Source organism: Taudactylus pleione, unplaced genomic scaffold (genome assembly GCF_031769625.1).
Source record: "Taudactylus pleione unplaced genomic scaffold, aTauple2 ptg001005l, whole genome shotgun sequence".
NCBI classification, from domain to species: Eukaryota; Metazoa; Chordata; class Amphibia; order Anura; family Myobatrachidae; genus Taudactylus; species Taudactylus pleione.
Genome location: NW_028285406.1, coordinates 1,101,730 through 1,129,462, shown reverse-complemented (window position 1 = coordinate 1,129,462; position 27,733 = coordinate 1,101,730). Strand labels below are relative to the sequence as shown.

The 27,733-nt window shown below is 46.4% G+C and overlaps 1 protein-coding gene across 3 annotated transcripts; it reads right to left on the bottom strand.

Moving 5' to 3' along the window:
* Positions 1-1,543: 1,543 nt before the first annotated feature.
* Positions 1,544-24,729, bottom strand: KHSRP (KH-type splicing regulatory protein). 3 transcript variants are annotated; one of them, XM_088461045.1, is made up of 21 exons: positions 24,484-24,729; positions 19,127-19,220; positions 18,947-18,985; positions 18,179-18,215; positions 18,036-18,088; positions 17,876-17,947; positions 17,546-17,603; positions 16,136-16,307; positions 15,943-16,041; positions 13,839-13,994; positions 13,657-13,759; positions 12,725-12,825; positions 12,497-12,638; positions 12,233-12,393; positions 10,413-10,522; positions 9,081-9,181; positions 5,935-6,141; positions 5,761-5,832; positions 5,479-5,672; positions 2,624-2,680; positions 1,544-1,636 (listed from the first exon to the last, which is right to left on the bottom strand). In XM_088461045.1, exons 1-21 carry the CDS (start codon positions 24,592-24,594, stop codon positions 1,628-1,630), a joined length of 2,148 nt encoding a protein of 715 aa, XP_088317171.1. In that variant the 5' UTR covers positions 24,595-24,729; the 3' UTR covers positions 1,544-1,627. The 3 variants fall into 3 exon arrangements, with proteins under 3 accessions (XP_088317171.1, XP_088317172.1, XP_088317173.1); XM_088461046.1 differs by having other exon boundaries at positions 24,520-24,727; XM_088461047.1 differs by lacking the exon at positions 2,624-2,680 and having other exon boundaries at positions 24,484-24,728.
* Positions 24,730-27,733: the final 3,004 nt, after the last annotated feature.

The window sequence follows — 27,733 nt, the reverse complement described above, 5'->3', positions numbered from 1 at the left end:
GCTCTGATAGGAAAATTGTGGCAGGGCATGCTGGAATGTGTAGTCCCCCCTGCAGCTGGAGGGCTGCTTATTGACCACACCCTTGTTAGAGGCTTGGATTTTTTTTTAGTATCACACTGTTTGAGTGTTGATTGGCTGAACATAGGGTACTGTGATATCATCTCCATACAGCACATTAAAGCTGGCCACACACTAGACCAACTTACATCCAACCAGCCAACTTGTTGATTGGTTGGAATGAAAATCTAGTGAGGAATGGGAGTAAATGATCAGCAATTTGCTCCTAAATGCCAGAAAACAGATGAAAATTGTCATCAGACAGGTTTGTTAAATGTTTGATCTAAGCAATTTGTTCAAACTTGTCTGACGACCATTTTCATCTGTTTTCTGACATTTAGGAGCAAATTGCTGATCATTTACTCCCATTCCTCACCAGATTTTCATTCCAACCAATCAACAAGTTGGCTGGTTGGATGTAAGTTGGTCTAGTGTGTGGCCAGCTTAACTCTAAACCATCCATGGACACTGAACAGCAGCACAGTGCACGCAATACTCAGGGATACACCCCCCCCCCTCTACCCACTGTTTGAATATAAGCATTGTGCAGGATGGGAGACTTTGCCTGCAGAATAAAGTAACTAGCCTGCAATGGGGAGGTGGCCGATTCGTTGCAACCAGACATGCGTTTTCTGCCCCTCCCCAAGTAAACCCCATTTTCAAACGTCACCATTGCGTCCGGGCTCCGGGACAGTAACACGTTGCAATGCTACGCAAGTACAGTACGCAAAACAAGACTAGTTGAGTTTTCTTTCACAGATTTATTGCGACTCCCTAAAGTGTTCCAAACACAGCATAGATTTCATCACAAGAAACGTTTAACAGGCATCTCGCACAGGAAAAAAAAAAAAAATAGAAAAAGCGGACCAGACGTTCAGAACCAGAACAAGAGGACGAGAGAGAGAGAGAAGAGGAAGACTATGAAGGAACAGAGGAGAGAAAGTAGTCGGGAGAGTTTTGTCATTGTTTATTGTGAAGTTAAAAACAGGCAATAAAAAGTAAAAACCCAGCGTACAGTTTCCATGTCTCTGAACAGACAAAACACATCACGACCCCCCCCTGAGCGCGGGAGGGACCGACGCACTTCACAAGACCCCAGCTGCGTATGTGGGAACCGGCAGACAGCGTGGGGGGATGTTCACCAGGGAATGTTCGACCAACTAAAAGCACAGGGACATGGGGGGGGACAGGGGGGGGGTAATCTCTTTACGTTAAAAAAAAAAATAAAATAAATTACTCACAGGTTGTTCCAGTGAATAAAACCGTGTGTTTTTATTTGTGGGGAGGTGAAACGTAGCGGACGGGAGGCCTTCAGATTAGTCCTAATTTCTACACTTGCCCATCATCGAATAGATTCCATGGGCAAGGAGGAAACTTCATGTTTTGTAAATGAAAAGCTGGGAAAGGATGAGGGGACGAAAAAGGGAGAAAGTCCTAAAAAAAAAAAAAAAAATTAAAAAAATTAAAATAAAAATACAACTAGGGGACTTTTCAAAACCACTTCTCCCCCTCACTGAGGTCAGCAACAGAGGCTTCCGGCTCCGGACTGGTAATGAGCGTCAGGAAACATTCACTGGGCCTGAAAGAGAACACACCACAGCGTCAGCACACGTGAGAGAGCAGCGGACAGACCTAAAGTGACCTGTCAGATCACAGCGGGGGATGAAGGTGTAAACCACGTTTTGTTTCAGTTATAAAAGCCCAGATGAGGGTGGCATTCATATTAGGCTTTCCCATGGAAACAAAGGACTTATGTACTTCTAGATGTGTACTCATACATTGTGGCTCAAGTCGGACCAAATACACCCCTCCCGCCGCGCCAAGCGTCTTTTTTTACTCAATATGACTACATTGCTAGCGTACACGACCAGTAGGCTTAGGGGGTATATTTACTAAAGTGAGAGTTGTTGCCCATAGCATCCAGGTTCTAGATATGTTCTAGAAGGTGCTAGCTAAATGTTAAGTAGAATCTGATTGGTTGCTATGGGCAACATCACTTCTAAAAACTCTCAAACTCTAAATTTACTCCTTAATGTGTAATAAGGGCTGTGAAGCAGGCTAAGGTACTAATTAAAGTCATCTGTGCTCAACCATGGATCTCGCTAAAACCTGAATGGTTGGGGAGCCTGGAGGACCACGTGTCTCCGGTACACGGAACGGCTTTTAGCAAAATGTAAATACAAATACGTTAACACTGCGCTGCTCGGAGCATGTCTATCACCCAGGGCGTTAAGCGCCTTTGTACCATATGTTAAATCATTGAAAGTCCACTGGAGGACACTGGGATCAAGTAGAGAACGAAGTGGAAGGCACTTTAAATCTGACACGTCTGTGTTCCCATACCCCAACGCCTGCCAGGAGCACATCAGTTATATTTAAGCTAGCACCTCAGTTGAGGCTAGAAAAGAAAAGACAATGTGGAGGCAAAGATCATCATAAAACGGCAAACTGGACAAGAACGGGAAGTGGAGGGAGCAGAGTGTTCCCCAGCTGACTTGGAGGATTTAAGAAAGTACTAAAAACTTTCCTTAGTCCTCCCATTAGATGGTCACTGGGAGCAACGTACCAAAGCTGTGTCTAAGGCAGGGGCAACTCCGTAACTGGCATCCATACTCGCAAACACCTGAAACATGTAAAATGCAGTCAACGTATGAACAGAGAACATCAGGGCCACCCCTACACAACCGACCTTCTTAGTATGCACTCACCCATCAAGGTAGAACGTACCTAGTTCTCCCGCTAGGCTGTTTCAAGCAGGGCACCACGTCCTGCTTTATTGTAACATGACAATGCACACCTGCCCTTATGGCGGCGCCTCACTGAAACAGCCTGCCTTCAGTCATCGCCCCCCGACACCCCCCCCCCCCGCGGGCCGCAATGACACTGTGGGTGGGAAGAGTTGCGGTTTAGCCTTCATGGCTGGTGAATAGTAGCCGTGAGCGCTAAACCGTAACATTAGTAAGTGCTGGGCCAGTATAAAGATTTAATTTACACTCTGCTCTAACCCAGACTAATGGTGGAAGTAATCCACCTAGAGATGTACTGCTTGCAGCACAACCAACCCCTTATCTGCGCATCACAGGATCAACTATCATGAAATCACTAACCAGTGTTCTTCCCCAGGTTGTTTTTTGCGGGTTCACCCCGGCAAGGAACAGCCTACCTCCCGGCACTTTGGGAGCCTGCAAGTGGGGACTATCAGGGAGCTGTACAAAAAGGACCAGATCCTACAGACTTTGCTACTTTTTCATAATCAGACTGGGCCTCTAATAAGAAGCAGAAATTATATATAAAATGTTATTTCAAGATAAAATTATAAGGTCAGGGTTTTAAACATTTTATTATTGCGAGGGGTCCACATCCGGCTACTTCTTGATGCCATCCGGCTGGAAAAAATTTCTGGGGAGAACACTGAACCATCTGATAAGTTCGAAAAGCCCTGACCTATAGCCATCCAAATCCAGAACCACAATGTCCTGGAACTGGACAGCGCCTAAACTCTGAAACTCTCCTAGCCAATGGAATGGGGGGGGGGGGGCCAAAACAATCTGTCTCAAAGGGCGGCTGCTGTAAGGATTTCAACAGATTATGTTTACATTAACCTCAAGCAAAGTTAGATGGGTTCCTACCACAAGAGATTCTAAAGGAACACATCCACTAGCATACCAAAAAAACGGAATCGGTATGATTTACCCGGCGGTTGTAATCCCGACAGTGGCTGCCCGACATGGGTGAAAATCCTGATCATCCCTAAGGTAAGCATTGACTAACCTAATTCCCTCCCCTAACCCTCCCTTAGGGCTGCCTAACCCTAACCTTCCCCCCAGTGCCTAAACCCCCCCTCCCCGCCGTCTAAACCCAAGTCCCCCAGGGGGTGCCTAACCCTAACCTCCCCCTAGCCTAAACCTAACCTCCCGGGGGGGTGCCTAACCCCAAGTTCCTTCCCCTCCCCCCCATGAACCCTAAACCTAGACCCGCGACTATCTGCGCTCGGTGCCCGGCGTCCCTTCGATCAGGATGCCGGGCGCCGGTCTCCCGGAGTCGGTAAAATGACAGGCGTCTAGATTTAGATGCCCTGTCATTTAACCCTCGCCGGGATTAAGCAGTCGGGAAGCCGGCTGTCGGGATTAGGTCCGCCGGCATACCCCAAAAAACAACTGCACAATTACGACATTGTAATCGTGGAGTAGTCTGTCTGTGCTGTGCCTACACTGAACGAGTGGTCGCTCAGTGCAGACACATCCATCATCCCCTAACATGCTCAACCTGCGTTATAGTCAGGTTGTTCAGCATGTTCGACCGATGATTGATGTCGGAAACGACCAGCGGGAGCGCGCATTGCTGGTCATTTCCGACAATGTGGCAGATTAATACCTGATTCAGGATATCGTTAGTCCTAGAAATCGGGTAGTGGATGTGCGCCTTAAAGTGGTACTGTTGACTGTCATACCGGCTGCTTCTCAGGCTTCTTGGAAGCAGGACAAAGCTGTACAAGCCAGGCTGCTCCCCTGCTGACCGCCTAGGAAGGATGAACGATTGACATAAAAAATTATGACTTCTTGCGTCACTGGAGGCACAAAAGCCCCAGAAACCTGGGTGCTCTAGCTCCAAGGGTCCAGGGTATTACGTGGTATAAACCATCTAATGTTGAGAGCAGGGTCTCCGCTGCAACAGTACCACTATGGCGCCTCCAGCCCCAGCCCTCCCACAGTGACCAGCCACACAGTACAGAGAGATTCAATGCAGTGAGCTCTGAGCCCCACGCCATGGACAGGAGCACAATCCATATGGAACAACAAAGTATAAAACCTAACCAAAGAGAGCGGTTACAGGAGCACTGAAACTAAAGTTGTGGGAGTGTGGCAGATTTCACAGGCTCACACTCCCCAGCACCATCTATACCCTCATGTGTAAGGAAACACCTGCAGACATTAGTGTATACAATTAACAGAATACACGTCATTTTTGGGACTATGCAATACAAAACACCCCATACATTTCGGATTATGTGTTACGGGCTTGTAGGCTCCCCCCTCCTTTAAGGTTCTGTTCTTTGAAAGCACAGAAGACAAATTGAACATTCACAGGGGCAGCCGGTAACCTTTGCCTGCCTACCCCCCCCCCTCTGGGATACAACACACAGCTTCAGAATAAAGCAATGCCATGTTACATGCCAGGGTAACAATACCACCTGCTAGTAATACATGGCTTCTTACTAGAATTCATTATTAGAGGGCACACGAGCCACATGAAGGTGGAAAACACAGTAAAAAAAATAAAGTTTGGGTTTTGAAATTATTGCAGATGTATTCTAATAAAAATATCGACTAGCGCCCCCTTCTGTCCAACTAGTGCTAAAGGCGTGAGAAATGCTTGAGGAACTTCTACATAGGGGCCTCAGGAGTCCAACCGGAGACTCACCTGTGGCCCTGGCTGTGCCGGAGGGGGCTGTACGGGTGGAGCTCCTGGGGCCTGTCCGTAGTATGCTGCCTGCTGTCTGTAGTACTCCGCCCATGCTGCACTATAATCCGGCTGCGCCGTGGGCGGTACAGTCGTTGCGGCTGCCGTCGCGGCGACGGCTGCTGCTGGCGCTCCTGGAGCTGCTGCCACTTGGGCTGGAATAAAGGGATGTTAGAAAGGTCAGGTAATGAGCCTCCACTTCCATCCGGGGGAATCAGACAGCACTCAGCACAATCACTGTACCTTGTTTCTTGTAATATTCCTCCCAGGCCTTTGTATAATCTGGTTGTCCCGTTGGCTGAGGCGTCTGCTGACCTGTAGTGAGGAGATGGCATGACTGTCAGGGGGGGGGGGTGGGGGGGAAGGTGGCATGAGGTCACCACCAAGCAGAATAACCAGCCATCAGTGCCCACTTACCCATCTTCTTGTAGTATTCCTCCCAGGCCTTTGTGTAGTCAGGCTGGTTGGCAGGTGGCTGCTGCTGCTGCTCCGGGGGCTGTCCTTGTGGTGGTGGTCCGGGAACGGCAGGGGGCTGCCCGGGGACAGGAGCAGGCGGCTGTTGGTAATAGTGTGAGTAATAAGCAGCCCAGGCAGCGCTGGGGTCTGTGGGGGCTGGAGGTTTTGCTGGAAGGATGACAGAGAGAACATTTCAGTTACTCTTACAAATCATGAGGAAAGTACTGTGAAGTGGCATTAAATGAAAGTACAGTGACAATATGCCATCAGGCCACTAGAGGCGCTGTCCTGCAAGATGTTTGGTCTTATTTACAATGTTAGTGAGACCTGAGGTGCAGCAATGGATGACACTCTAAATGACTGACTTATACAGAAAGGGTCACGGTTATCTAGAAGTAGATAATCTCCTGCACACGTCACAAGCTACTACTGAGACTACTGTTTTCACTTTGAGTTTCCTAGTTTATATGCTTTATCAATTAACCATTTTTAAAATTCTAGAAATAACTCTTCATAACAGCTTTGTACATGGGGGGAAATCAAAATAAAAGTGATAGCAAAACTCTTTCCTACAATCCTGCGGCAGCCTTATAAAAACTTTTAATCTAACCCATCCTCTTGTGAGTCAGACTTCAGACAGCATTTGACAAAATGAAGTGTGAATAGATAAAATTAAGTGGTCATATGAAAAAATAAGAGTTGGCCTAGTGATTAGCATTACTGACTTTCACCGAGATCTTGGGTTCAACTCCAAGCAAGGTCTGAACTGTGGAGTTTGTTTGTTCTCCCGTGCTTGCATGGGTTTCCCCCGGGTACTCTAGTTTCACACCCAAACTCCAAAAACACACTAGTAGGTTAATTGGATTTTATCCCTAGTGTGTATGCGTACATGTGGTAGAGAATATAGAGTGTAAGCTCCACTGAAGCAGGAACTGATGTGAATGGCTATAATATTCTCTGTAAAGCACTGCAGAATGCTTTCTAAAAAAAAAAAAATATATATATATATATATATATATATATATATTTATTATATATATATCTCAATTATCTCCTCCTCTGGAGAGTGGGGCTTAGAGCCGCATGGAGGACGACTCTTAAGGGGCCTATCCATTTGCCAACTTTCTGCACGATGCGACCAAAACCAGTTGGTGCAGAAAGTCTGCAAGTGGATAGCCGGCAAGGACCAGCGATGCACGTGCAAGCTGGTTCTTTGCCGACAGACTATTGAACATGCCAGTCAACCTGAGGACAGTCGTCAGGTTCGGTATTTTAATAGATAGGGAGGTCGGGCTCCTGCACTGAAGACGTTCAATGAACTTTTCAGTGCGAACTTTTCAGTGCGGTGTCCGCACCTCAGCGACATGGATAGGCCTCTTCACTGCTTGCCCTCCTGTTGAATACCCTCTAACCGATCCCGGGGGTGGCCACTGGCTACATTTCATTCTAGGGCATTTAAGTAGACCCTGCTTTTATATAGTGTCGGCTTCGGGTTTCTTCTCCACTCGAACATGCCCAGCAGCAGTTTTTGGAGTCTATCCTCGGCAAATGATCTACGCGCTGGTGGGCTTACTGGACGGCAGAGCAAACCTCCGACCTGGCTGGATTGCAGGGTAAGTGGCCCCCCTTCTCCCTGAGCTCCGCTGGCATTCTGCACAGAAGACCATTTTGGGTTCCTGTTCCGCTTGCTGGAAGACGCAGGGCTTCCGATACCGGCGGTACTCTTTGTTCTGACTGGTTTGTTTACTGCTGTGGCTGGTGCAGATGTGTGGTCCTCCGCAGATGGACAATCACTAGGTGACGGTTTATCCTGGTTTTGCCCTCAAAGTTCAAAAACGCAGTTCTTAGTTCCTGCTGGTCGAGCGTAGGGATCGTGATCCACAGCTTCATTACGCTGGCTCGTCTCCGTGTGGTGGCAGATGGGAAAACTACATTTTTCAATATCTCCGGTCAGGCTGAGGCTTGGCTGGAACGGCCGCACAGTTGATGTACTGGCCTTGCTGCTCATCCTTGGTTCTGGTGAGAATTTTGAATTCCTTATGGCCTTTAAAGTCTCCAAGTCTGACATGTTCTTTCGTTTTCTATGCTGTGTTATTTTGTACAGGCCATCCGGTTATTTGGGGGAGTGTGTTTCTGGAACACTACACTGATAACTTTATAGGAGGGCCTTTGCTAGCAATTGCTTCGGTTTAGTTGCCTTTTTTATGTAGTTATTAGTTTGGGAGTAAGATGTGCCAATAGTTGGGCTTGTTATTTGGGTCTATGGGGCATGGTGTACAGGGTGTGGGGATTTTATGGAGGAGATTCTTTCCATCTGTTTATTGTGTTAGGCCTAGCTTTGTAGTCCCTGTATCGCTTTTGTTCCCGGTAGCACAAACGTTTGATATGGCCTGATCTGGGGGAGCTTTTTAATGTTGGTGGGCTATAGGCAATTTCCCTATTTTATTTCTTTTAGATTATGTAACTTATCAGTGTTATCTCCAATGAGTTATAACTGGCTCTCCTAATACAATCCAACCCTATTTAACATTATGACCAGCAGCTTTACCCGGCTTGTTACGGTTTAGGCTTGAATGGCGCCTTCTTGCCTGGCTAAGCGGCCAGGGAGTCTTCTCTCTCATTTAAACGCATTGTGACAGCTGTGCTCATTAAGGTTTAATTCTTGACATTTATATTCAGAGTAGTGTGCACGTAGCCACTTTCCTCTTTATTACCCGTGTGTTACCCATGTTGGCTTTGCTATTTTACACCCAAATGGTTACCTGGCCACTTTTTTTTTTAATCTGGATGGTTCATCACACTCTGCCTATTCCCTTTGTTGCCATATTTGACTACATACGTCTGATTCTGCTGCTTAAAGTATTTTGCTTTGTACGTTCACTTTATAAACCAATTAAAAAGAAAAGGTTTGAAAATATATATAAAAAAATAAAAGTAATCTCCGATGCTACATCACACAACTCCTCAGCAGGACAGCATTAGGCTATGGGTACAGGCTGTAATAGACCCATTATAAAGGAAAGGACTCAGCCACTGTATAAGGCAGCATTTTGCTATATGTACAGCTTGTATCAATACACCATAAGAGACTAAACAAGATTACTTACTGGGATCGTGAGGTGCTGGCTGCTGCCCCCACTGTGGATACGTACTGCCCCATCCTTGTGGAGGGTACTGGTGAGGGGGTGGGGGAGGTGGAGGTCCCGGACTGTAAAAGTAAGGGAGAGTTAGGGGGCCCTGGAACAAATCACAACATCCAATCATAATTTACAGTCAGTCAGATAGTGAGCAACTCATTCATACACAGTACCAGTCATACATGGGGAGGAGACGGGACAAGAAAGGGGGCAAAGGACAGTACCAGTAAGACTCAGTCATACATAGGGAGCAGAGGACAGGAGTAGTAACACTCGGTCATACATAGGGAGCAGAGGACACAGGAGCAGTAACACTCGGTCATACATAGGGAGCAGAGGACACAGGAGTAGTACCAGTCATGCATAGGGAGCAGGGGACACAGGAGCAGCAACACTCGGTCATACACAGGGAGCAGGGGACACAGGAGCAGTAACACTCGGTCATACACAGGGAGCAGAGGACACAGGAGCAGTCACAATCGGTCATACATAGGGAGCAGAGGACCCAGGAGCAGTAACACTCGGTCATACATAGGGAGCAGAGGACACAGGAGTAGTCACTCGGTCATACATAGGGAGCAGAGGACATCATTTATAGACAGTGTGCTATACTTCAGTAACTGAAGGGTTTACAATAAAGTATTGCCATTTAATTTTTCTGGTGTCAGCTGTAACTTGGGTTCCAAAAAATAGGCAGTATGAATACACGTTGGGCGGCATTTCAATTGTTCCGCCCCTGTACGCGCCCGACAGGAGCTATTCAATTGTTTCTCCTGTCGACGCGATCAGCTGCTGGCGCACCATTTCAGCTCGCAGCCCCAGGGGAGTGCGAGCTGAAATGGGTGAAGTGTGACTTGTTTGGGCGCCTAAACATCACTTATCGCGATCGCGGTCAGTACTTTGGTCGGGGGTAGCCGTTTTACGTGGCTAAACACGTCCACTTTGGGGGCGCGATCAGCACGAAAAGCAGCAATTGAATAGCGCCCCACGATCTCCCGTCACTTTAGATGGGAGGAGATCGGGGGCGCTATAACAATTGAATACCGCACCCTGACCTCATTTTCTAGGATTGTGGTATTACAATGCTTGGGGGGGACACAATTAGTGATATAAACGACACATTACGCAGACAATACAGCACCAGTAACTACACAAGCAGAGGGGCAGATCATATGGCTTTATAGCTGCTGCGTCTAGGCCAATGCACACCTATATGCTGGAGTGCTCTGTCCGTGCCACTCATAACCATAACAAGTATTGGGGGAAATAAATGGTGGCAAACACCATGTGCAAAATACATACTGTGCCTGAGCTCCTGGGGGTCCGGATGGGTAAGGACCTGGATTGAATGGTCCCATAGGGCCAGAAGGACCGGGACCAGGTGGACCAGGACCAATCGGACAAAGAGGACCCTGGGTAGCAAAAGCACAAAGGGATGTCATACAAGCACTTAAAACACTTATAATAGCCGACTAGCTATAGCAAATTACTAGCCTGCCATCGTGAAGTCTGCATTCTAATGAGGTTATTTTAAGGATACAAAGTTATAACTGGCGTTTTAATCCCATTTCCCCTTTCTTCATAGGTAAAACCATTTTATCCTTATATATCAGTTTCCTCTCTGGCTACACATTTAACATCCCAAGAAAGTTTGCCTGCAAGTGTGATCCTGTCTCCAATGCAACACCCCAACCCCTGTTACACTGCTGAACATACTGATTTAACATACCCTCCCATTTTGACCATGGACTCATTCATTGTCGATCTTCCATCCGGAAACCTTGCAACCTCACCTTGTAACTTGTCACATTGTTGCTTAACATGGATTATTATTACTGCATCCGGGTATTTACACATTTTGAAGATTGGCATTTGTTATTAATCCAATTTTACCTTTTACTTCTATGTGCGATATACTGAATGCTTTGCATGACTTTCCTTAAAGCCACTTTATCGACTCCCTACTCTACCATCTGTCCCCCTTCTTCCCAAACCCACTTACCCAGTATCTACACCCACTGAATACCGTTCCTTTTCCAGATTTCCGACTGCATGCTACACTTCGATGAATCGTGTATCCTGCCCACTGTAGCCCATGTAATGTGCCCGAGGTGGCTGCCTCAGCTGGTACTTTCAAGGGCAGAATGAACAAGCCGTGGAACTATGTATGTATTGGGTATCTTACTAGTCACTGTTCACTTCCCATGTGTTGCTCATCGCACATTATAAACGCTGGGAGCGCGCCCAACATGGCTGCCTCGCCTGGTGCTCTATTGTGCAGAATGAACAAGGCATGGTTCTTAGGAGTCTGCAAGGACCTCAACTCGTATTTTTATCTCCCCATTATGGTTCCTCACTTCCAGGCCTAGTCTATTCCATCCAGTGTAAACCATTAGTGAGCCTAAAATGGCTGCCTCACCTGGATCCTTCGTGGGTAGTATGGGTAATCGCTGCAACTGATGGCCCAAAATGGCTGCCAGGCCTCTGAATTATGTTCATGATTTCTGTATTTCATGCATATCTAAAAGTCTGTATTATGTTCCCGATTTCCCTCTTTTTTTAAACGTAAACTTCTATTATGTTCATACTATCTGTAAGGCACCTAGTCCTATTGGAGATGAGTGCTATATAAAAATTAAATTTGCTATGCATCTATTGATCTACAAATCAGTGTACAGCCTTAAATTCAACCGCATCAAGCCAACATGCACACATCGCTGACATTCATGTAGGGCAAGATCTCCGAACACAATCGTTACCAGTTCACCTCGTGCCTCAATCAGCTCTAGTGAAGTAATATGCTAAAATCATGGGTTCGCAACCACTATCCTCAAGTACCCACCCCAAACAGGTCAGGTTTTGTGCATTTCTGTCTGTGTAAACAGGTGGAATAATTACTGACAATATAGATGAACTAGTCTGTGCATGATTAAAGAAACCCTCAAAACATGACCTGTCGGAGCTAATGGCTCATCCCACAAAGCAGCTGTCTACCCTATGAAGTCAGTCACTAGTTGCAGACACCAGTGACCTTACAAGCACCCCAGGTAATTTCCTTAACAGAAGCAGGAATCTAGCAATGTGCAGGTAACAGCAATAGCGAATGTTGCTCATACACACACCTCAATTTTCTCCTCAATAAGCTGTTTGGCGTGGTCAATTTGCTGCGGTGAGCCTCGTATAATAAACATTTTGAAGTTGGGGTCGCCGTTGGGTGGCGGCTGCCGGGATATCTCCACAAATGCTCCTGTTTGTTGGTTAATTGCCTTTACGTTCTCTCCACCTGTAGGAGGATCAGACAGGCGCGTTACACCATGAGGCGTCCATGCCTGACGAAAAAACAACGCACCATTGTGTGAGGTCTTCTCACCAAAGTATAAGCTCACCTCTGCCAATAACCAGCCCACATTTGTGTGTGGGGATGGAAAAAGTCATTTCTCCACCAGGAGGACCCCAGGGTCCTTGTCCTCTGCCCCTTCCTCTGCCGCCTTGTTGCATTCCAGGGCCTGGAGGTCCAGGTGGACCGGTCTATTGCAAGACGACAAAAATAAAAACAGTGAGCACCCGCAATAGTAATTCACTCCATTACCAACCTAAATCTCCAAGTTACTTACTCGCAAACTTTGCAACAAGTCACCGATGATCCTGGCCGCGTGGTCACACCTGTCTGGAGGACCCATGATGTGTGCAATCTTGTCGGGACCTGAACCATCATCTGCGGGTGACATGTAATAGGCACACTGAAGGACACAGCCCACTAAAGTCACTCATCTGTTTGAACACTACTCTCACCACCACAGATTTAGTAACCGAATGGACTTTCAAGTAAAAAAGGTTTTAAATCGGTAAAACAATATTGTACCAGCATGGATAACATTCCAGTACACTGACAGTTTTATTCGGAGGCTCTTGAAGATAAGTCACCCGCCCATTAACACCTGACCACATGTACCATGCAGTCAACACGTCAACAAGGAAAAATGGCTCCTACAATACAGGTGTCATGGCTGGCGCAATTCCTGTACTGTGTACCATTTCCAAATTTTGCGTCTTAGTCGCAAATAACGTACTAGGTACTTTGTATTCGTTTTTGACGCAAGGAATTGGTGTAAAGTAGCGTAATGCTTAGCGCAGGTCGCTCCTATCAGACCAGTCTCAGTTGTGCTACTTTATTCCCAGTTCGCCATCCTATTTATCATAAAAAGTGTATTGGATAGTTAGGATTAGCGTTTTGGCGTGGCAAAGTCTGCAGCGCACTAAACAGGGCTATTTGGCGCGATATAGACACCTGTAAAAACAAAAAGCTGCATTTTTGGAAATCAGAATTACCTCCCACAAAAACACTATCAAAATCCATGTGAAGCAGAGTACTTCATTTCTATAATGTAGAGAGTTAGGGAAGAACTTCATTGCAAGTCTGGTGAGCAGACCCTGCTCTATTGCCGCTATATGGACCTACTCTAATCACTATGGGGACAAAGCATTACTTCTCCCCATTTCCTGGGCTGGCATACCATATAACATGTAATGGGAGCGTCTTCCTCACCTTGTTTAAACTGTATCCTGACACCGGCATCGTTCTGAATCTTCTTAATCATCTCCCCATTCCGCCCGATCACCACCCCCACAGAGTGCCGCGGAACGGGGACCTGCAAGGAGGACAAGTGTAAATACACAGACATCGCTGTAGCCGCTGTTCAGCATTCAACATGTCTGTCGGTAACTTACATCTATGCCACCACCACCTCCTCCTCCTCCTCCGCCACCTCCTCCTCGGTCGCCTCCACCACCTCCGCCTCCTCCTCGGTTGCCATACTCATTCCGGTCACCAAAGTTACCCTGATCTCGCTCACGCAGGAGATCCATCACCATCTCACAGGCTTGCTGCAGGAGGCAAACAGAAGAACGTGAAGCGGAGCCATGATTGGAGACAGTTTCATAATGACCGTGCAGGCTGCAGTGACTATCTTATCGTGTAACCACTGGTAACAGGTAAAGCTTAAACACTGGTGGTCCTTAGACATATTACCCTACTATAGCGGATTACACATATACCAGGCTTCTGTTATTGTACATGTCATTAGTGTATGGTCATTTCATTTACATTAGGTTTGTCAAAAAATATATAAAAAGCCCTGATGTCCTTGATATACACATCTCCTGAAGTTCAAGCAGCACTGTAGAACATAGGATGGAAATACTCATTATCATGGGACCACAAGACTGATACAATGGGCGGTAGGGACATACAGATATGCACAATGGGGGCATTATATACTGCAAAGCTTCAAAAGTGTTTTTGTAGGTCCCTGTGCCTAGGTTTTTCCACCCACAACATTTATTTCAATAGTAACAACTAATGGACTTAATTGAGAAAACAGGATTGTAAAACAGGTCTACAACAAGAAACCCATTTGGACCATAATCAAGTGTTGGAGTTCAGGTTTATTCATCGCCTCCATCATAAGACACTAAACATGTGCACACGCTCCGTTATACACTGCAGACTGAGGCTGGCGATCCAACGCCAGCTCTCCCATGAACACACAAGCTGCAGACCGCACAAGACAAATTAGGGCACAGATACCAGAATTACAGAACTGTAAGTATGGCAGGACAGGGCTGATGAAGGGTATGGGGCATGGAAGCCTAGTTCTGGGCTGCATCTGAGACCAGATTTAACAGTTCAGGGACAAGTGCTATAAAGATCAGTGCTCTCCCCAGAAATTGTTTCCAAACGAGTGGCATCAAGAAGAGTAGCCGGGTGGTGGCCCAAATACAATGGTCGCAGACAAATGTTTATGTGCCCATAAACTGCCCAATTGCTTCGTGGATGCCAAATGTTCATTTTTTTTTAAACAGATCTTAGATACTATCACCACATACGTGAGTGAATACAGGGGGGGGGTATAGACCTCTGCCCTCCAGCCTGATGTGGCTGAAAGTAGAGCTGCAGTGACATCACAGTGCCAGCTTCCTTCTCCACCCATACAGTGTGCGCTGGCAATAGCTGACATCTGGCAACAAGGACGCTTTGGTTATGGTCCGCCAGATGAGTGCAGGGCGGCAGGGGATGAGATATTGAGAGCCGGGTGGCAAGGTGTTTGCCAGGTGGAGCGCATTTTATACTTTGCTACACAGACAGATACATGCAAAACCATCAACATAGCTATTAAAACCAGACAACCTATGTATTGCAAATCCTAGATTATTACACACTACACGACAGGGACGTCTAACAGATTAGGCACATTACAGGCCAGTGTTCGCCCCAGGCTGTTTTCTGCGGGCGCATTGCACGGCAGAAACAGCCTGCCGCCCGGCACTTTCCCCCGCCGACCCCCGCTGTGGAACGCTGGCCTCTGAAGTGACCGGAGGCTAAAGAAGCCTCCGATCGCTTCAGAGGCCAGCGTTCCCAGTAATGCATTATGTGGGTGACGTCATGAAGTCACCCGCGACGTGTACGCCTGCCCCGCGCGCCTGCTGGATCCAGTTAGCGCGAGGCAGCGGCCAGCAAGTAAAGGTAAGTGCATAAAGGGGAAACTACAGGGGGCACTGCATAATGGGCACTTTTGACTGAGAGCCAGTGGGGGAGCAGCCCGAGACCTGTCGGGCTGGATTGGTCTGGGAGATGCCCCTTTTCCCGGCACGCGCATAATTGCGAAGGCCCCCACCTGGTTACTTTTGGATGCCACCCGGCTGTAAACAAAATTTCTGGGGAGAACACTGCAGGCCCCAACATCCTGCCTTGCATATTACATTGGTAACACCAGAACTCACTGGCAAAAGGACAATACTTTATGCAGCTTCGATGACAGGAAAATAAACATACCTGCACTTTGAAGGGCTCTCCCACAATACGAAGAGGTTTATCAACATTGCTGCCCTGTGAGCCATCTTGAATCAGGATCATCTTAACCCCGGCACGTTCCTATAATGACAATGTAAGAAGAGGTTCTCTTAGCAACACAGTTTTGTAGCTGTTAAGTGTCAGCACTTCTCAGTCTGCCTCCCACGTCACTCACCTGCAGCTGTTTGATTGTCTCGCCTCCCTTCCCAATAATGAGCCCGGCTTTACCAGCGGGGATCATGATCTCCTGTAAGGATCCATTCTGCCCGTTGGAGTTGTCATGAAACTGGCTGGGGGGCCCACCGCGGCCCCGTGCAACTATTTCATCCAGCATCATCTTAGCTTTCCTACAAGGGGGAAATAAAAAATAAAAAATGGTGGTCAGGATACAGAGTACCGTTCGCTTAGTGGCGGTAACTATTATAGCACCAGCTTAATCTGTAGCACTTCACGCCATTAAAATGGCAGAGATATGGTTTCACCATTAGCAAAACGTCAATTTATATTGGAATTATGTTAACATGCTGGTAAAAAAAAAGTTAAATCAAACAGCCAAACACCAAGAAAAAATAAAATACTGCAAAAGTCTCTTGGGTAGGGGGGATGGCTCCCCGGATACAGAAATTGGAAGACTTGCAACTTTAAAAGTCCTCTTGCAACTTTCACTCCAAATAGTTCTATTTCTGTGGCTTCAACGAGGGGGAGTTTTCCTAAAAGAGTGGACAAGTTGCCCATAGCAACCAACGCGCTTATAGGTAGCATCTATCAACTGCATTCTATAAAAATGATAGCCATCAGCTTTTACCTATCATTTTATAGAATGCAGCTGATAAATGCTACCTATAAGCGCACTGGTTGCTATGGGCAACTCTTTAGTAGACTTGATACATCTCCTCCCAAGTACCTTAAACATAATCCATCCTAAGGTCATTCTCTTTGGGGGCAATTCAATTGTTTAGCCAGTGGCTGTCACAGCGTGGGGCGCCTGGCAGAGAAATTCAATCCTGAGGAGGCGAGCAGAACGTGCCAAAAGTCTGGTTTCTACACAGGACTTGACAGGTTTAGCCCGTATACACGGCTAAGCCCTGTCTAATTGGGCGCGACAAGCGAGATAATTAATGGGTGCCCAACACAACTGCATACTACATTGGGTGCCCAAAACAACCGAATCATCTCCTGACTTTGTATGTGGTACAGACCAGTAATGCCGTTACTAATTTATAAACAGCAATTACATTATATACGGCAGCCATACTTCCACGGTGTTCAGCGATTGGTCTCAAAACCAAAGACGAGGCTGTGACAGAGGACCAACTAGAGGTCACGGCTTCTGTTTACCTCCTAAGCAGTCAGTTTACAGTGCCAAACAATTGTTTACCAATTAAGATGAATTTTGTTTTAAAAAAAATAAAAAATAAGAAATCCACAGCTTCCTTCACCGACAGGTCCCCAATCCCTATATTAGCGTACTGGGAACAGCGTCATACAGTCAGCAAATCTGTTTAGGTTTTTTTCATTTCAATTGAATAGCTCCTCCAGCAGACCAAGGTTATAAAAGTTTTGCAGTCAGAATGGCTTTACTTACTGCACAGCGTCCGGAGAACCAGTGAGTGACACCACCCTGTCCGGCATACCGCCGCTGTCTGAAAACAGAGGAATGAACATTAGCTGGCCTTAATTTACTGGATAGTTACAAAAGCATTGCAGCATAAAGATCTTCAGCCTACTCCTCTAATCAGCTGCAACAAGTATAAAGTGCCACGAGATATTGTACGAGGAAGCTGGTGGGAGAATAAGTGGAAGTGCGCCTTCCTTCTTTGGACTTTGATGGGAACACAAAATTGCCTGCAGGTACGATTGGCTATAAGTCCTAGATACAGCATGCCCAGATGGGAAGATCTAATGACAGACTCACCTGGGGAAATCTGAACTTTGCATCCTGAATCTTGCTGGATCTTGTTGATTTGCTCTCCCCCACGTCCAATGACTACAAGAGGAGGCAACGGGAAGAGTTTGCATCACTGGCTGATTTGGCTGCGAGGAACAATTCAGTAAGGGGGTGCGGGGGTACTCACCAAGTCCTACCATGCCATCGGGTACGCGGTACTCCTCAGTCAGTGAAGACGACCTGCAGGAACAAGCACAAATGCATTTTAGCATGAGGATGGACACATTGATGGATGACAAAAGCCTATAAAAGGACAGACTGGAACCTTACCGAGTGGGGTGGACTGGAGCGAGTGGAGGTGCAATTGCTAAAATACAGTAAAAGAAAAAGCCAATTCTGTTAAACCAATATATACAAATACAGAATGATTGTATCTTCATAGGTGCAATGGCCAATGTACAGAGTTAAGCACCGTATCCACTAGCGTTCTTGCGAGGCTATTTCAGCAGCGCCACGCCCTGCCCTATTGCTGAAGGGCAGACAGCTCCCTGCCCTCCAGAGCGGCGCCACGCTGAAACAGCCTGCGGCGCTTAGGGGCTGCCCGGCATGTCCGTAAGTGCCGGGCCCGCCCCCAAAAGTAACGAAAGGGAGGACACGTCATAAAGTCACGCCCCCTTTTCATTGCCCACGTCCCCTTTTCGTGAGCGCGCACACAGATCTTCCCTACCTCTAGGTCAGTCACCCTGCCTGCCGTCGGACCTAGAGTGAACAGTATCCACTACATGATAAACGATTACGACATCGTTATGGTTCATTAATCGAGCAGTGGATATGCCGGCAATGACCAGCAATGCGCGCTCCCAGCATCTATCATCGCCTGAACCTACTGTCCAATCTGACGATATCAGGATGTGCAGGTTCGGAGATGAGGGAGGGTGCAGACACTGAACATATCGTTCAGTGTGGGCACAACATCCACCGCGCAGTATAATGAACAATAACGTTATCGTTCAGTCGTGCAGTGGATATGCGGCTTTAGCGTACGGGAAAAATATAGACATTAAGTTGCGGACTGCGTACTACAGAGTAATCACTTACATTCACTTTGTGTGGCCATTTTCTTGCACTCTGGTTGGTCTGGAAATGAATGAAGAGTATGAGAACCAGGGTAAATGATGTGGTAGCAGAGTGGTTAGATGTACCAGTATTCAGCGTATAACCGTATAACTATTTTACTGGTTGCCAAGAGGCACATTATCACCAATGTCAGACTCTCACCTCCATCTTCCAGCTGCCTTTTTTGTCCGCCAAAGTTAAATTCCGGGGTGTTGTTGACCCCGCCAGTAACATCCCCACCAATTTTTGCCGCAATCTGTTGAGATATCAACGAAGGACGGGGGGGGGGGGGGGGGGTTAGATCTGAGCACGGACAACCTTCATTATAAGTTCTACAAAAGCGTTTTATAGTGTGGTTATGTTTGTTTGTAAACCGCACTCAGTCTTAAGTTAAATATTTGTAACTAGTTGTATTCTTGACTGAGTGATCGACAAGTGCGGAGGAAAAGCCGCAGGGCGGGAAAGTGCTCAAGGCACCGAGCGCTCACTTTTCCATTACAATCAGCAGCAAAGGACACGTGTAGTATGAGTTTATGGACAATGTAACAATACGTAAAGTTGTTGTGCTAAATGCCAAAGACTGCGTTAAACACAATAATGTGTATATACAATAGGACACCAGTAAGTCATACAAGATATATAAAACACATCCTAGGGACAAGAAACTTCCATCATTAAATGTGTCATAATGCTAAAGGCAACACAGAAACCTGAAGGACTTGCACATGGATTTATAGAGCTCATCCAGACAGGAGTATGTGTTGTTTCCGCTATTTCATCAAGCGGCATATTCTACATATAAGAAAAGCAACAGGCTCGGGGGATCATTGCAGAACTCATCTTAGAGATCATTGCACCTATGCATTGTTTATGTAGATACCCATAGAGCCGACAAATTTCCAAATCTATATAGGGCTCTTTACAGCATGTCCAGATGGTCTTTTGTGGTGGAAGCCACAGACCGTAACAAAACCTATAAAAAGGATAAAAACAGGCAATATGTGCAAGGTAGATGGAGGCGATCTGCCATTACAGAACAGCACATCATATCCATCGTGCAGAACTGAAGTCGCCCCTATAGGGACCTCAGGTAGTAATTACTGTTTTAGGCAATTACTGATTTAAACAATTAAACCCTGCAATAGGACAAGTAGGGTAAGGTACTGTAACTGCAATACATTCCTGTAGCCTGTGACCAGGTCTCCTTTCCATAAGAGTAAAGGTTAGCAGAAAGCACACTGAAAATCCACACCACAAACATGCAAAATGCAACGCACACACACACACAATATGAGTATCCACATAAGTCACATCTGCTGGAGGTTATACTACACATACAGCACACACAGCAGCTAACACTACTATTTAATCTCAAATAAAGCTACATTAACTACAACACATGTACACACACTTTACACAATATTGGAGCTTTTATGTTGACCCTAGTTGGCTTGTCTTACCACCACTCCAAAGAAACACTGGTAGGTTGACTATTGGCAACATGGGCCCTGATGTGTGTAAGGAAATTTTGGGGAATTTAGTTACTGGTGCTACCGAGCATAGACACTATGCCTGGCTCCACACACATTGACCATTTACTGTACAGGCATCTCACGTTTTCATGCTCATCTCTAAAGGCCCCTATATCAGATTCATTGCAGCAATCGTGCAATTTGCAATCGATTGAAAAAGGGAAAGATTTTTATACACAATAGATTGCAAATTGCACGATTGCTGCAATGAATCTCTGATGTATAGGGGCCTTAAGGGACGAGAGTGGAAACTTATCACTGGATGCGATGTGCCATTCTGGACCACCCGTAACTCGTAACCACCCTACCGAATTACGTCACCCCCATGGTCCAAGCTGTACTGAGCTAGACACGGGATGTAAATGCCAAATATTCTCTGTACAGTACCTCATATGGTGGGGGCTGTATACAAGGCTAAAACCCAGGCACACTACAATACACAGGCTGCAAAGCACAACAGGTAGGTACCAATACTAGTCATTTCTGACAGTATAGGGGGAATTCAAATCTCATTGCGGGGATGTAGCTCCTGGGTTAAGTCCCTGGAGCTATTCAATTGACTGCATCGATCCTGGCACTTAACCTGGGAAATGCAGCTGAAGGTGCCTTACAGATTTTTTTACACGAACTGGCCGATTCCGACGCATCGGCACGACAGATCGTGTAAGAAAAATGCCCAAATCGTGTGAACCCACTAATTGCGCGTCCCCGCTGGTCGTTACATCGCATCGGCAGATCTGCCAATGTGGGACACAAATGTACTGGAAAATAATACCCCTTTTACATCAAAATTCCGGGTCCGACCCTGGAATTTGAACACTGGTCAATCCTGGGTCGAACTCTGCTTCAGACCCCGTTTACACTGCAACTCGACCCGGGTTATTCCCAGGTTTGCCCCGTTTACACAGAACCTGGGTAATCCCTGCTTTTCTCTATAGAAGTCATTCAAAATGGTCTGTTTTAAGGTCTGACAAAAATGAGGTCACAAATGGCAACAAAAAAGAGAGGGGTGGGGACTGCTTACAGCATTGCTACAGGTTGCTGTTCTGGCTGTGGCAGGCTGTGTATCAGCCTGCGTTTGTGGCTGCTGGTCAGGCTGTGGTGCAGGCTGCAGTTCTGGCTATGGCAGGCTGTGTATCAGCCTGCTTTTGTGGCTGCTGGTCAGTCTGATGTGGTGCAGGAGGTTAGGCAGGCAAGCGATGGCTTCATGTGCGTCTCTCTCTGCAGGGCACTGACAAATTACATCATCTGCCGGTGCCCCTGAAGCTCCAATCAGCATCTTTCGGAGCTAGCCGGGTCAAATAATCAGGGTAGCACCAGTTTACACTGCCTCATGACCCGGGAACAACCAGTTTTCAACCCTGCTCTAAACCAGAGTAAGATTGCCGGTAAATCGACCCGGGTTATTTTTTTGGGAGCCGTTCACACAGCCTCAACCCGGCAATAACTGGGGTTATTTGTTTGGTGTAAAAAGGGTATAACACTGACTAGTTCAAAAGCCCTAGTTAACATGGATTTCTGCTCACACCCTCAGAAGGGTGCAAGTAGAAATCCAATAGGCGCGTGTTCACAGCACGTGCAATTAAATAGCTCCGGAAGCTACAGATGTGTCCTCATACATCTAGCATCGCATCAAAACACCACAGCGCGACTTGCCTGGCGTGTTTCAGCCGCCAGATCCCCTGCTAGAGTCGGGCATATTTTATCCCGAAAATGCGTCTAAGTCACATTGTGATGTGACTGACGCACCAGCAGACTGTGCTGATTAATTTGATATGCGACACTTGTATAATGTGGGTGCACCTGAATCTGTATATATTCAGCACAACGGAAATTGGAATAAAAAAAAGCTGCATTATAGCACTTCCTATACAGGCTCAGACTAAGTCACACACAGATATACAAGTGCCGCATATCAAAATAATCAGTACTGTTTGCTGGTGCGTCCTAGTCACATCGCATTGTGACACATTTTCAGCAAAAAGATGCTCGGCGCTAACAGTCTCACGGGAACTGGAGCGCTGAGAGGGGCTTTTTTAGCGCAAAGGCAGCAAAGTTGTACAAGGACATATGTGTTCATCCCTGCACTGAGAATTTAATTCACCATATTAGTACTTTGTTACACAAACTGCACATCCATCACATCCATACAAACTCACTAGTAACACAATAGTAATACACAATATACTGAGACCCTTGTGAAACGTTACACAGCATCACACACTAGTGACAATCTACACCTTCGTAAAGACGCACTAGTAATAAAGGACCCACTGAAACATTACACACAGCACACACGCTATATACAGACACCCATGATGCACAATACACACACGCAGCACACACGCTATATACAGTCACCCGTGATGCACAATACACACACGCAGCACACACGCTATATACAGTCACCCGTGATGCACAATACACACACGCAGCACACACGCTACATACAGACACCCATGATGCACAATACATACACGCAGCACACACGCTACATACAGACACCCGTGATGCACAATACATACACGCAGCACACACGCTACATACAGACACCCGTGATGCACAATACATACACGCAGCACACACGCTACATACAGACACCCGTGATGCACAATACATACACACAGCACACACGCTACATACAGACACCCGTGATCCACAATACATACACACAGCACACACGCTACATACAGACACCCGTGATGCACAATACATACACACAGCACACACGCTACATACAGACACCCGTGATGCACAATACATACACACAGCACACACGCTACATACAGACACCCGTGATGCACAATACATACACGCAGCACACACGCTACATACAGACACCCGTGATGCACAATACATACACGCAGCACACACGCTACATACAGACACCCGTGATGCACAATACATACACACAGCACACACGCTACATACAGACACCCGTGATGCACAATACATACACACAGCACACACGCTACATACAGACACCCGTGATGCACAATACATACACACAGCACACACGCTACATACAGACACCCGTGATGCACAATACATACACGCAGCACACACGCTACATACAGACACCCGTGATGCACAATACATACACGCAGCACACACGCTACATACAGACACCCGTGATGCACAATACATACACGCAGCACACACGCTACATACAGACACCCGTGATGCACAATACATACACACAGCACACACGCTACATACAGACACCCGTGATGCACAATACATACACACAGCACACACGCTACATACAGACACCCGTGATGCACAATACATACACACAGCACACACGCTACATACAGACACCCGTGATGCACAATACATACACACAGCACACACGCTACATACAGACACCCGTGATGCACAATACATACACACAGCACACACGCTACATACAGACACCCGTGATGCACAATACATACACGCAGCACACACGCTACATACAGACACCCGTGATGCACAATACATACACACAGCACACACGCTACATACAGACACCCGTGATGCACAATACATACACGCAGCACACACGCTACATACAGACACCCGTGATGCACAATACATACACACAGCACACACGCTACATACAGACACCCGTGATGCACAATACATACACACAGCACACACGCTACATACAGACACCCGTGATGCACAATACATACACACAGCACACACGCTACATACAGACACCCGTGATGCACAATACATACACACAGCACACACGCTACATACAGACACCCGTGATGCACAATACATACACACAGCACACACGCTACATACAGACACCTGTGATACACAATACATACACACAAGTAACAATATACATACACCTGTAAACACACACAGAATAGGATACAGTCCTCCATGTGAGGATCAGGCCCCGGCGTCGCACAGCGCACACATCCCTCCCGTGTCCCCTGTATCCCCGGCCCCGGCTGCCCCAGCACAGCACGCCGGCCGCTCTCTCCTCACCAGCCAGGGGTCTCCCGTCCTCTCCCCGCCCCTCACCTGTCGGGCCCTCTGTACGGCGTCGGCGAAGGCGTCTTTGCGGTTCCCGGTCTGGGCTCCGGGGTAGTCGGACATGGCGGCGGCAGCTCCTCCGCGGCTGAAGGCGCGAACAAGGCCGCGGCGCGCAGAGCACACTGGGAAATGAGAAGGCGGGTCGGACCGGTGAGTGACGTGCAGCTCAGCCAATGGTGCCCCGGCGTGTGGTCAAGGGCAGCCAATGGCGGGAGAGGGTTTGACCTCTCCTCGATGATGGACAGGCGGTGGGAGCCAATGGGAAGAGCGCACCCTGCGCAGATAGGGACAAAGACAAGGGAGAGGGACCAGAGTGAGTGCTAGCCGCCTGATCCAGTGAGAGGCAAACACGCTGGTAACCGACAGGAAAAGTGACCAATCACTGTCAGGTATTTACAGAGGGGCAGTTACTATCTTGGTTTTATTCACTGGATTGGTTCAACAAGCAGTAACGCACAGGAGCAGGAACCAATCAGAGTATGCCCGAAGTGGAATCCACTATAATCTCATTCCTATCATATGAGGCATATTACAATGTAAGGGCACAGAGTAGGCTGAGCAGTGAATAATGATACAGGACTTCTAATTGTATTACTAACATTATTTGTCCTACATTTATATTATTATTATTATTGTTGTCATTATTGTTATTATTATTATTGTTATTATTATTATTATTATTATTATTATTGTTGTTATTATTATTATTGTTGTCATTATTGTTGTTATTATTATTATTGTTGTTATTACTATTGTTATTATTATTATTATTATTATTATTATTATTGTTGTTATTATTACTATTATTATTGTTATTATTATTATTATTATTATTATTATTATTATTATTATGAATATTGTTGTTGTTGTTATTATTATTATTGTTGTTATTATTACTATTATTATTGTTATTATTATTGTTGTTATTATTATTGTTGTTATTATTACTATTATTATTGTTGTTATTATTATTATTATTATTGTTGTTATTATTACTGTTATTATTGTTGTCATTATTGTTATTATTATATTATTATTCTCGTTTATTTATATAGCATTGCTAATTTACTCAGCGCTGTGCAGAGAACATATGTCATCCATTTAGATCCCTGCGCCATTGGAGCTTCCAGTCTAAAGTCCCTAGCATACAAGCAAACGGCGTCGCATCTTGCCATGCAACGGTAGCTAAACATCCTGTCCAAACCATTCGGCAGAAGAAACATTCGCGAATTAGCAGGGATCCCGGTTAGCGCAAGGCGAAATAGAGACCAGCTGTCACGCAGCGGCGCATTTGTTTTAACAGCTGCATTCGGCTGTATTTTATCATCGGAAGACCATTGCGTCCACGCCATCAGATGCCTGGTAACATCGGGAAGCCGCCATATAATGGGGAAAACACCAGCATCAGGGGGGAAAAACATTGATGGCTGTACACCAACGACTGTCACTTTATTGTATAGCGCAGTGGTTCCCAAACGTTCTTGAATCACGGTGCCCTAGAGTATCCAAATTTTTTTTGCACTGCACCCCTAGGCCAAAAGACCCTTATTGTAAAATTCTGAACAAAATAGTTGAATTGTGCTTACCTGATATTTTTAGGTTCAGTTATGGGGCCTGATTCAGAGCTGCTCGTTCGCTCCGAGTGATGTTTGCCCAACTGCGCATGCATACGGATCGTTATACGCATGCGCGAACCAGTCAGTGCGGTCGAAATTCATGTGCTCGCAAAATAGCGAATGCCTGATAATTTGAGTGACAGGAGTAGGCGTATGTGGGTGGTAACAGGGGAAGGTGCTTGAAAATGGGGAGTGGAGATCCGAACGCAGGTGTGCTTAAAGGTCAAAACGGGCGTTTTATGGGTGTGCATAATTAATACAGCAGCGTCATTGACCACGTCACTGGGTTATTTTATAGCCAGAACTGCTCGCAAAATTGTGGTAGCAAAAACCAACCACAAGAATAGCGAGCAGCTCATACCCTGGTCGATGTACTCGATTAATCTAATAAATAGCGGACATGACGTAGGATGCGAGCGGCCAGGGGGTGTATTTTTTCAAAAAACGACCGCAAGTTTTGTTCGCTAGTTCAGACCTAGAGGCGTGAACAGACCGCAAAGAGCGAATGGTTGATTTGAATAGTCAGCCCTATTTTCTGGACGAGCGAGCGCTAATTGCGTCCGGCTCTGAATCAGGCCCATGGAGTGGTAGACAGGGCTGCGCTGCTGTTTGTCCACGTATTTTATAACTGTCAGCCACCAGCACTGGTTTTTAGCCTATTACATTGACCATAAATAATTTGATTTGGTCCTGGACCATCCCTGCAAGTGCCATGGGTTGATCCAGTTTGGAAACCATTGGTGTAGTATGTCGGTATGAGCGTTTCGCCGATAAAACGGTTAAAATAACCATCCCAAAAACGCATTCCTTCGATTATCCGATCGGTTGGCCAAGACAGAAAATCTCGGCCTCAATCTTCCGATATCGAGCAGTGTGCGCGCAGTCTCGATAACCTGCCCATATTTCCTGCGTTTTCCTGTGACTACGTCATTCTCTTGTGGGCAGACATACACAAAATCAGTGAGGTGTGGGCAAAGATCTGTAACTTCTAAGGAAAAATCGCACAGTGTGTAACACAGATATTGGGGCTTTCGATTTGCTGAAAATTGTCCCATTTGTCGGCCCGATCAAAGAATCGGACAGTGTCTACCTAGCTTTACACCAATAAGTGTTCATTTCGTCATATTCCAATTAACCTACCAATATGTTTTTGGAGATACGTTTATTGTTATTCTGGTATTAATAACTACTTATTCAATCATTAGAACTATGAATACATTCTAGCCGCTGTGACTGGATAATGACTTTTTAATTACCTTTTTACTGAAGGGAGATATGCTAGCATGCAGAGCCGTAACTAGACTTTTTGATGCCCTGTGCCATAGAGAGCATTGGCGCCCCCCCATCCCTCAATTTTTAAATAGGGGCATAAGATAGTGCACCTGAAAAAGGGCCATGGCCTCATGGGGAAGGGCCAGGGAAGAGATAGGGGAGAGCAGGAGGGATGAAAGAAGAGGAAGCTACAAGTGAGAATAATAATAATAAACAGGAAAATTGACAGGCCCAAACAGCGCCCCCTGCCCTGCGGTGTACCACCCTAGTTACTGCCCTGCTAGCATGTAAGCACACCAATTGGTATTCTCAGT

Bases quoted from the DNA above. Each gene is read 5' to 3' on its own strand.
- KHSRP (XM_088461045.1), bottom strand. From the start codon at position 24,594: ATGTCCGACTACCCCGGAGCCCAGACCGGGAACCGCAAAGACGCCTTC. The intron at 12,639-12,724 runs GTAAGTAACTTG...GTCTTGCAATAG, and splicing joins ACTTGTTGCAAAGTTTGCGA to ACCGGTCCACCTGGACCTCC. The intron at 5,673-5,760 runs GTACAGTGATTG...CCTTTATTCCAG, and splicing joins GGAATATTACAAGAAACAAG to CCCAAGTGGCAGCAGCTCCA.